Source organism: Hippocampus bargibanti, linkage group LG16, assembly GCF_051943395.1.
Source record: "Hippocampus bargibanti isolate YZ-2025 linkage group LG16, ASM5194339v1, whole genome shotgun sequence".
NCBI lineage: Eukaryota > Metazoa > Chordata > Actinopteri > Syngnathiformes > Syngnathidae > Hippocampus > Hippocampus bargibanti.
In genome coordinates this window covers 10,118,970-10,130,217 of record NC_142749.1, presented here as the reverse complement: position 1 = coordinate 10,130,217, position 11,248 = coordinate 10,118,970, and the positions used below count along the sequence as shown (strand labels likewise).

The following is an 11,248-nucleotide window of genomic DNA, read 5'->3' as shown; positions in this document are numbered from 1 at the left end:
GAACAAAGCTGATGTAAAAACACTCAAAGCCCCAAAATGTACGTTTCTGGATGCTAGACTAAACATTGAAGTTTACTCGGTCAGGACTATTCTCAACTTGTGGAAGACGCAACTTTTTGGGGAAGCCTATCACAAACGTTATCATTTAACATTTAATCGGGCGTATGGTTCGCTTATCAATGTACAGACGTTGGTTTTCACATGAATGGGGAGCTGATGTGAACCTTTGCAGAATGTCTTTCCATCACACACATTGCACTGGAAACATATTTTACAACACATTGTATTGGTTTTAAGGATAGAGCTTAACTCAGTGTTGTACAATCTTCTACATTTTGGTCATAACTTCCAGCCAGTGTCGTGTAGTCTGCTTGTCTGATAAGCAGTTTGGAAAATGGAAGAATGTACGTATTGTAAAATGGTGTAAACGAAACGTCTTCTCCAATCTGCTGTGATTAGATTGGCCGCGTGTCTTTTACTGGACGGGGGCCTCATCGGCTCAATTTGATGATGTCATTGTGATGTAGGCGCGGTTATCTCTCACATGGGCTTTTTCACAACAAATTGCCGATTACAAATTGCATCGCGGGAAGGAAGGACTGTGTTCAATGTTGCCTGCTTGACAGCTTGTCAACAATGTTGGTTGCCAAGCTCCTTTGAATGTGTTTTTTTGTATTTTATTTATTTATGATGTTCATATTTGCCTGTATATAATATGAAACTATGCAGCCATTTCAATTGGTTTTACCCCTTAATATGTTTTCTCCCATGTTAAATCACAACACACATCGTAAGAGGCGGAGCAACAAGGGAGGAGCACAAGTTTTTTGTGGAACATAAATACATGTTATTCACTCTTATGCAGATTTATAGTTGGAGCATCTTTAGTCACTCTGCAAAAATGTTTTTGAGTGATGCCCTGGTCATTATTGGTGGATTCACTTTAATTTTTTACTCCATGAAAGCGGCCAGGAAGTGTTACTGCGGATTCAGGGAGTTTATTTTATCAGAATTTTGGCAAATGGATTTAAGGACTTATGGTCAATGGGCAGGTAAGTTCAAAATGTGATTTTATTTTTAGTTGTGTTAAGTTCATACTGTCTCCTTGTTATCTAATTTGTAACGGATTCTTTTATTACAGACAGTGGCGTAATTGGTTGTTTAATGACCTGACATGTTTCGATGTGCACTTCCGCCTTCGTCAGAGAGGGATTTCACTTTTGTTTGTAGAATTTATTGAAATTTCTGGTAGTGTATGATTTATTGAAACTTTCGGTCACTGAGTTGAAAGTTGTACATGATAATGGGTGATGACTAGCCTCACTGTTTGTCTTTCTTCTCATGTAAGGTATGGGAAATACAGAATTAGACAAGGCGGTAGTTTCATTCATGAAAAACAAAAATTACCATAAAGGACAATAAAGTTTTGCCGCCTATAAAGAAGTCCAAAGACATCTCTGTTAATTTCTCCCGCAGTTGTCACAGGAGCCACATCTGGCATCGGTAAAGCATACGCCATGGAGGTGAGGTTTTGAAACATCCTGCTGAAACCTTTGTGGGACAAAAAATACAACAAAAAAACAGTACGCAATGATGGTTTGTATTTAATTTAATTGTGTGTGCATGTGTTTTCTGTTTTTGCCTTCAGCTGGCTCAGAGAGGCCTGGATATCATTTTAGTTAGCAGATGTGATGAGAAGCTTCGACAGGTGGCCACAGAGATTGGTGAGTAACAATAACAGCTGCCATCACTGAGTCAAGTGTTCAGGTCATCTTACATACCTTAATTATCATTCAACAAATTGTTTTGTCTCTTTCAGAAGCTCAGTATGGTCGAAAAACTCACACCATCCAAGTGGACTTCACGCATGGCCATAATATTTATCCTTTCATCGCCAAGCATCTCCAAGGTCTTGAAATTGGAATTTTGGGTAAGTTGACAAAGTGGGGGGGAATGTTGATGACATCATTTGTGAAGATTGAATGTGGGTCTAAGAATAAAGTCGTGCAGTCAGGTAGCGCGAGCAGAGCATTAGCATTAGAGCAGTAGTTCTTAACCTGGGTTTGATCCAACACCGGGGCTTGAGTCGATCTCGGGTGTACCACAGAGCCGCAACATTTTAATTACAGTAAAGTCTCGTTATATCGATATCGGTTCTATGGATAGTACTGCTTTTTACGATACTGTTTCTATGAACGCAAAGAGAAAATTTACATGCTGCAGCATCGGATATATCGATAGTCTGGTTATATCGATATTTGTTCAGACTCCCGAGAATATCGATATAACGAGACTTTACTGTATATGACATTCCCGCTTGGCCTTCACTTGCTGATTCTGTTTTTAATAAAAGGGTGGGTTTTTATGTGTGAATTTCTGTTAAAAAAAAAACTTTTTCATGAATGAAGTGTTCCCTCAACAGATTAGGGGAAAAAAAACACTGGTTAATCGTATTCACTTTTAGCCAAAAGAAATGATGTGACTATGTATTGTAGGACGTTTTTAGGTTGACCGCCGAAAACGCCTTACGATACATGGTTGTTTTTTTCGGGCTAAAAATGACTTACTATACATGGTCAATTTTTTCGCGCCAAAAATATCTTACAACATGGTCGTTTATCAAAGTCAAAGTCAGCTTTATTGTCAAATATGCTAATATGCATGACATACAGCACAGATGAAATTACTGTCCTCTCGGACCCAGCATGCAAGGCACTTATAATTACTTTAACAAACATAAACATGAAAATGCCAATTTGCCGGGAGAGGGGAGCCGCTGCGTGTTCACGCGCCGCCATCTTGGGAAAAGAAATTTGAATGTTGGGGTCAAACACGCCTTACTATACATGGTCGCTTTATTCGGGGTAAATTGCCCGAAAAAAACGACCATGTATGGTAAGGCATTTGTAAACTGAAATTAAGACGACCATGCATAGTAAGGCGTTTTCGACCCAATAAAAACGACCATGTATAGTCAGGTATTTTTTCGGCTAAAAATAAACGAGCATGTATAGTAGGGCATTTTTAGGCCAAAAAAAGCACAACGTAAAGTAAGTTATTTATAGGCCCCAAAAAATTACCACGACATTTTTAGGCTGAAAAAAAACACCTTGTATAGTACGCTGTTTTTTGATCTGAAAAACCGACCATGTAAGGCATTTTTAGGCCAAAAAACACATGTATAGGAAGAGATTTTTACCCCGAAAAAAACGACCATGTTTAGAAAGGCGTTTTCAAGCCCCCCAAAAAACAACCATGTATAGTAAGGCGCTTTTAGAGCAAAAAAAAACGACCATGTACAGTAAGGCGTATTTAGCCCCCCCAAAAAACATGCATAGGAAGGCATTTTTAGGCTCAAAAAAACACCATGTTCATTAAGGCATTTTTAGCCCGAAAAAAAACGACCATGTATAGTAAGGCGTTTTAGCCTGTAAAAAACAGCCATGTATAGTAAGGCATTTTTTAGCCGAAAAAAACCGACCATGTATAGTGAGCCGTTTTTAGCCCAAAAAAACGCCCATGTATAGTAAGGCGTTTTTGACTGAAAAAAATGTCCATGTATAGGAAGGCGTTTTTGACCGAAAAAAATGTCCATGTATAGTAAGGCGTTTTTAGCCCAAAAAAATGTCCATGTATAGTAAGGCGTTTTTAGCCGGAAAAAATGTCCATGTATAGGAAGGCGTTTTTGACCGAAAAAAATGTCCATGTATAGTAAGGCGTTTTTAGCCCAAAAAAACGACCATGTATAGTAAGGCGTTTTTAGCCGGAAAAAAAGATCATGTATAGTAAGGCGTTTTTGAGCCGGAAAAAAAAGGACCATGTATAGAAAGGCATTTTTGAGCCTAAAAAACGACCATGTATAGTAAGGCGTTTTTAGCCGAAAAAAAGATCATGTATAGTAAGGCGTTTTTGAGCCGGAAAAAAAAGGACCATGTATAGAAAGGCATTTTTGAGCCGAAAAAAACAAGCATGTATAGTAGCCCTTAAAAACGACCATGTATAGTAAGCCGTTTTTAGCCCAAAAAACAACCATGTATAGTAAGGCGTTTTTGACTGAAAAAAATGTCCATGTATAGGAAGGCGTTTTTAGCCCCAAAAACGACCATGTATAGTAAGGCGTTTTTAGACCAAAAAACAACAATGTTATAGTAAGGCGTTTTTGAGCCGAAAAAAACGACCATGTATAGTAAGGCATTTTTAGCCGAAAAAAACGTCCATGTATAGTAAGGCGTTTTTAGCCGAAAAAGATGACCATGTATAGTAAGGCGTTTTTAGCCTTAAAAATGACCATGTATAGTAAGGCGTTTTAGCCTGTAAAAAACGGCCATGTATAATAAGGCATTTTTTAGCCGAAAAAAAACGACCATGTATAGTGAGGTGTTTTTGACCCCAAAAAATGACCGTATAGTAAGGCGTTTTAGCCTGTAAAAAACGACCATGTATAGTAAGGCATTTTTGAGCAGAAAAAAACGACCATGTATAGTAAGGCATTTTTGAGCCTAAAAAAACGACCATGTATAGCAAGGCATTCTTGAGCTGAAAAAAACGACCATGTATAATAAGGCATTTTTTAGCCGAAAAAAAACCGACCATGTATAGTAAGGTGTTTTTGACTCCAAAAAATGACCATGTATAGTAAGGCGTTTTAGCCTGTAAAAAACGACCATGTATAGTAAGGTATTTTTGAGCAGAAAAAAACAACCATGTATAGTAAAGCGTTTTTAGCCCCAAAAACGACCATGTATAGTAAGGCATTTTTGAGCAGAAAAAAAACAACCATGTATAGTAAGGCGTTTTAGCCTGTAAAAACGACCATGTATAGTAAGGTATTTTTGAGCAGAAAAAAACGACCATGTATAGTAAGGCGTTTTAGCCTGTAAAAACGACCATGTATAGTAAGGTATTTTTGAGCAGAAAAAAACGACCATGTATAGTAAGGCGTTTTAGCCTGTAAAAAACGGCCATGTATAGTAAGGCATTTTTGAGCAGAAAAAAAACAACCATGTATAGTAAGGCGTTTTAGCCTGTAAAAACGACCATGTATAGTAAGGTATTTTTGAGCAGAAAAAAACGACCATGTATAGTAAGGCGTTTTAGCCTGTAAAAACGACCATGTATAGTAAGGTATTTTTGAGCAGAAAAAAACGACCATGTATAGTAAGGCGTTTTAGCCTGTAAAAAACGGCCATGTATAGTAAGGCATTTTTTAGCCGAAAAAAAAACCGACCATGTATAGTAAGGTGTTTTTGACCCCAAAAAATGACCATGTATAGTAAGGCGTTTTAGCCTGTAAAAAACGACCATGTATAGTAAGGTATTTTTTAGCAGAAAAAAACAACCATGTATAGTAAAGCGTTTTTAGCCCCAAAAACGACCATGTATAGTAAGGCATTTTTGAGCAGAAAAAAACAACCATGTATAGTAAGGCGTTTTTGACCCAAAAAGACATGTATACTAAAGCGTTTTTAGCCCCAAAAACGACCATGTATAGTAAGGCGTTTTTAGACCAAAAAAACAACGATGTGTAAGGCGTTTTTGACCCCCCAAAAAAACCACCGTATATCGTAAGGCGTTCTTAGCCCAAAAAACGACCATGTATAGTCAGGCGTTTTTGACCGAAAAAAACGACCATGTATAGTAAGGCGTTTTTAGCCCAATCGTGACATGTAAAGCCAGACCCTGGCAATCATCTGCAGTGTTTGTTTGTTTTTTGTTTTTAAATAACCTGGTATGCAAAGTTGTTTTTTGGTTGTTACTTACGGGTGTGGTGTTGCCATGCCACACTGGTCCAGTGGTTATAGGGTCAGCTTTCCACTGTTGGGGTGCAGGGTTCGAATCCGGTACAAAGCATTTGACCACATTTTATGTATTTACTTAGGCTTAACTATATAATAATACACCACATATTGTAAAGTACGCCACCCCTAAAAAATAACTATCTCTTCATGAGGAACGTGCATGTATAGTAAGGCATATTTTTGCCCCAAAAAAGACCATGTATAGTAAGTCTTTTTTAGCCCCAAAAAACGACCATGTATAGTAAGGTATTTTTGAGCAGAAAAAAACAACCATGTATAGTAAAGCGTTTTTGAGCAGAAAAAAACGACCATGTATAGTAAGGCCGAAAAAAACGACCTTGTATAGTTAGGCGTTTTTAGCCGAAAAAAAACGACCTTGTATAGTTAGGCGTTTTTAGCCGAAAAAAACGAGCATGTATAGTAAGGCGTTTTTAGCCTTAAAAACGACCATGTATATAGTAAGGCGTTTTAGCCTGATAAAAAACGACCATGTACAGTCAGGCGTTTTTAGCCGGAAAAAAACGACCATGTATAGTAAGGCGTTTTTAGCCCAAAAAAACCACCATGTATCGTAAGGCGTTTTTCGCCGAAAAAAAACGACCATGTACGACCATGCTTTTTTTTAGAACAAATTTGTATATGACGACCTTTAGAGTGGTGTTATGTGTTCAGTCAAGCAGCACCACTGTGGCTGACTGATTATGACTTCGGCTTAACAATGCTGGTGTGCAGGGTTCAAAGCCAGGTTTTGGCCATTTAACCAAGAAAGATGACCATTTATAGTTATTTTTTTTAAATAAACAATTAAAAATAAACCACCATATTTTTAGCTGGAAAAAAACTACCATGTATAGTAAGGCGTTTTTAGCCGAAAAAAAAACGAATGTTAGTAAGGCCTTTTTAGCTGAAAAAAACCACCATGTATAATAAGGCGTTTTTAGCCGAAAAAAAACGACCATGATTAGTAAAGCTTTTTATGTCCAAAAATGACTATTTATAGTAAGGCGTTTTTAGCCCAAAAAAACAACCATGTATAGTAAGGTGTTTTGAGCCCAAAAAACGACCATGTATAGTAAGGCGTTTTAAGCCTTAAAAATGACTATGTATAGTAAGGTGTTTTGAGCTGAAAAAAACGACCATGTATAGTAAGGCATTTTTGAGCAGAAAAAAACGCCCATGTATAGTAAGGCATTTTTGAGCAGAAAAAAACGACCATGTATAGTAAGGCTTTTTTGTCCAAAAAAAATGACCATTTATTGTAAGACGTTTTTAGCCCCAAAAAAACAAGCATGTATAAGACGGCATTTTTAGCCGGAAAAAAGACCATGTATAGTAAGGCGTTTTTAGCCGAAAAAAACGACCATGATTAGTAAGGCTTTTTTGTCCAAAAAAATGACTATTTATTGTAAGACGTTTTTAGCCCCAAAAAAACAACCATGTATAGTAAGGCATTTTTAGCCGAAAAAAACGACCATGTATAGTAAGGCGTTTTAGCCTGTAAAAAACAGCCATGTATAATAAGGCATTTTTTAGCCGAAAAAAAACGACCATGTATAGTAAGGCATTTTTGAGCAGAAAAAAACCACCATGTATAGTAAGGCATTTTTGTCCAAAAAAAATGACCATTTATTGTAAGACGTTTTTAGCCCCAAAAAAACAAGCATGTATAGGACGGCATTTTTAGCCGGAAAAAAGACCATGTATAGTAAGGCGTTTTTAGCCCAAAAAACAACCATGTATAGTAAGGCTTTTTTGTCCAAAAAAATGACCATTTATTGTAAGACGTTTTTAGCCCCAAAAAAACGACCATGTATAGTAAGGCTTTTTTAGCCGAAAAAAACGACCATGATTAGTAAGGCTTTTTTGTCCAAAAAATGACTATTTATTGTAAGACGTTTTTAGCCCCAAAAAAACAACCATGTATAGTAAGGCATTTTTAGCCGAAAAAAACAACCATGTATCGTAAGGCATTTTTTTTGCTGAAAAAAAAACCGGCCATGTGTAGTAAGGCGTTTTTAGCGAGAAAAAAAACGACCATGATTAGTAAGGCTTTTTTGTCCAAAAAAATGACTATTTATTATTGTAAGACGTTTTTAGCCCCAAAAAAACAACCATGTATAGTAAGGCATTTTTAGCCGAAAAAAACAACCATGTATCGTAAGGCATTTTTTTGCTGAAAAAAAAAACGGCCATGTGTAGTAAGGCGTTTTTAGCGAGAAAAAAAACTACCATGTATAGTAAGGCATTTTTAGACGGAAAAAAGACCATGGATAGTAAATCTTTTTTAAACCGAAAAAAAAAACCAACCATGTATACTATACATGGTCGGTTTTTTTTCATACATTTTACAGTAAAGTGTTTTTTGCCCCCCCCCCCCCTCCCCAAATGACTTGCAAGCCGTTTTTTTTGCAGTGAATACGACTAGTCACATTCACTGCAACATTACAAAATTCTTTCAAAAGTACTGAATAAGTAAACTGATGTCAATAAATCACAACTTGTCACAGATTATAACAATATTTCGAACATATCTGTAGCTTGATCACATCAACTTTTCTCGCTTCATGATTTGATGAGATAGAAACATGTGCACCGCCACATGAAAAAAAAAAAATAAAATATAGCATACATCGACCATTAGAATTTTGACTCTTGGTCATTTTCCAGCAAGAAAGAATAATAATTACCAAATATTCTTGTTAATGTGTTTTCCACAGTGAACAACGTGGCAATGTCGTACTCTGACGATTTCGCCTCATTCCTCGAAATTGCAGATGCTGAACAGGTATCGTTTTTAATGCGTTTTAATTTGGTTACACATTTTTCAATTATTGTTAACACCCAGTTTTTTTCTTGTGTATTTATTATCTCCAGAAAATCACAGAGGTTCTCGACTGCAATGCCCTCTCTGTTGCACAAGTAAGATCACACGATTAAACGGGTTATGTAAAGTCGCCACTTTGCAGTTGTTTTTAAAGTCTTTTTTTTCCCTTCTCTCTTCTTCTTAGACGACAAGATTGGTTTTGCCCGGCATGCTTGAACGGTATGCTAATGATGGTGTCGCACAATGAGGAGAATTTCCTACCGGATAATCAATTCATGGTTGTCTCACTGCAGGAAAACAGGATTGATTATTAATATCTCTTCCCAAGTGGGAATCCATCCACAGCCTCTGCTGGCCCTTTACTCCGCCACTAAGGTACATGCTAGCATCAACTTTCATTTTTGTGTCTTTGTTTCGCTCTTTCAAGATCATTTATGATTATTTTCTTGTATTTTTTTTGGGCAGGCCTTTGTGATGTATTTCTCTCAGTGTCTTCATGCTGAATACAAAGCACAGGGGATTACGATCCAGGTAAACTCAGTGATATTAAGTTCTTCCCATTTTGTGGAGGGAAACTGCAACATGGGATTCACTTGCATAACTACACTCTTTCGGCTTATGAAAATTTCATGTTGGAAAATTTGTACCACTAACTACAATTGACCGAGACGCAAATAGCAAAAATAATGCAATAATTGGGGGGTTAAAAAAGGGGAATTCGATTTTGATGAAAAAAAACAAATTGACATGCTGATTTTCTTTCACTGCCATTCAGTAATTTACTCGGGAATTGAAAGTATAACATGGAGCGCCATTCCCGAATTTGCTGAAGTTGTTTTTTTTTTGCTTGTGTGCTGATAAAGCGCTGGCCATGGCCTCTAGCAATGTTTTCCCCTTCCACAAGGGGGCAGCATTTCCCTTTTTTCCATGTTAGAGCTTTGTTCCAGCTTTAGCTGTTGTTAAAGCACTATATAAAATAATATGTGTGGATTGCATTGTATTTTCGACAGCCACCCTCATTTCAAGTTCATATAACTCCAGACCCATATCATTTAGGAATTAACTCAGATGAAAGAAGAGAGTCTAAGGTTTCTAACCCTGTATTGAATGTTTATGTAGTCCTAAAAGTCAATATTCAGTGGGTCCTGAAATTTCAGTGAAAATGACAAAAACTCTGGCACTGGAGTGCACACATTTTTGCACATCTGGCAGCAAATGAGTTCAAGAAAAAAAAACAATCAGGCCGACTCAAATAATCAAAAGTGGCATTAAACTATAAAGGGATGATTGCATGTTTATCATAATTGATGCCACAAGATGATGCCAAAGCACAACTTTTGTCAAAATGAAGCTCAACATATTTACTTACTCACACCATAATGCCAATGTATAAATTGTATCTGAATGAAGCTCTTCAACTCATCTCAACGAAGTCCCTTCGTACTAATATGCCAACTGAATGAAAGTAAAACATTACTTTTGTCCAAAAATACTGTTGTTGAAAGTAAGCTCATTGCCTCACATCAACAAAGTTCTTTTTCGACAAGACACCACAAAAATGCCAGAGCGGTACTTGACAATGACTATATTTAGCACCTTCTTTAACTCATTTGCTGCCAGACGTGCAGAAATGTGTCCATTCCTGTGCCAGGGTTGTTGTTATTTTCACTAAAATTGCAGGACCCACGGGATATTGAGTTTTAGGACTACATAAACATTCAAAGGAGCGTTAGAAACCTTACACTCTCTTCTTCCATTAGAAAAAAAAGATTTAATTCCTAAGTTGTATAGGTCAGGGGTTATCTGAGCTTGAAATGAGGGCGGCTGTCCAAAATACAATGCAAGACATACATAATTGTTTATACAGCGCTTTAACAAGAGCTGAAGCTGGAACAAAGCGCTAACATGGAAAAGAGGGAAATGCTGCCCCCTCGTGAAAGGGAAAAAACATTGCCAGAAGTCTGGCCAGCGCTTTATCGCCCCCCCACCCTGCAAGAAAAACCAAACCCGAATAAATTCAGGAATGGCAGTGAATGAGTTAAGACTGAACCTCAAAAGGCAAACTGGTCTCATTTGTACAGTGCGTGGTGCCTTTCCTGGTTTCCACCAACATGAACAAAATGAAAAGCAGCGGACACGTCAAGAGCGCTACAGCTTACGCCCGAGAGGCCTTGAACACAGTGGGCTACTCCAGCTACACCAGCGGCTGTCTGCTACACGCGCTGCAGGTCAGCATCTTCATCATTATCATCACGACCACACAATGACCTCCGCAACAACGTTTTTGTTTTTTTTTTTCTCTGTGTTTCAGAGCTTTGCTATTGGCTTACTCATCCCCGACTGTCTACGAATGTCCTCATTCCTTGTGGCAAAGCTGCACGACATGGCACACCGAAGAAAAATCCAAAGAGGATTGTGCAACGGGGTTCATATAAATTCATGAAGGAAAAAAACAATGCACTGTTGCCTGCACTTTACAACGGATGGAAGCTAGGTTTGTTTTTGTGGGGCCACTGACAAGTGAGTGTTGTGAATCAACATATTCCCCTCGCCCCCATCTTTAGCACAGCATCACGTTCCGACCCGTCTCAAAAAGTCTTTCTTAACAAAATGAAATCTCACCATT

The 11,248-nt window shown here is 37.6% G+C and overlaps 1 protein-coding gene across 2 annotated transcripts in view; it reads left to right on the top strand.

Moving 5' to 3' along the window:
• hsd20b2 (hydroxysteroid (20-beta) dehydrogenase 2) overlaps nucleotides 1-11,099 on the top strand; it is a 37,446-nt gene extending 26,347 nt beyond the window's left edge. The window contains exons 1-11 of one of the 2 annotated variants that reach the window (XM_089016826.1): nucleotides 536-1,052; nucleotides 1,477-1,523; nucleotides 1,649-1,724; nucleotides 1,820-1,930; nucleotides 8,516-8,583; nucleotides 8,673-8,717; nucleotides 8,807-8,841; nucleotides 8,916-8,997; nucleotides 9,088-9,153; nucleotides 10,704-10,850; nucleotides 10,934-11,099. In XM_089016826.1, coding sequence (XP_088872952.1) covers nucleotides 845-1,052; nucleotides 1,477-1,523; nucleotides 1,649-1,724; nucleotides 1,820-1,930; nucleotides 8,516-8,583; nucleotides 8,673-8,717; nucleotides 8,807-8,841; nucleotides 8,916-8,997; nucleotides 9,088-9,153; nucleotides 10,704-10,850; nucleotides 10,934-11,065 — 1,017 coding nt within the window. In that variant the 5' untranslated portion in view covers nucleotides 536-844 and the 3' untranslated portion in view covers nucleotides 11,066-11,099. Of the gene's footprint in view, nucleotides 1-535; nucleotides 1,053-1,476; nucleotides 1,524-1,648; nucleotides 1,725-1,819; nucleotides 1,931-8,515; nucleotides 8,584-8,672; nucleotides 8,718-8,806; nucleotides 8,842-8,915; nucleotides 8,998-9,087; nucleotides 9,154-10,703; nucleotides 10,851-10,933 lie in introns of those variants that run through there. The other variant, XM_089016825.1, reaches the window with a different exon arrangement.
• Nucleotides 11,100-11,248: the final 149 nt, after the last annotated feature.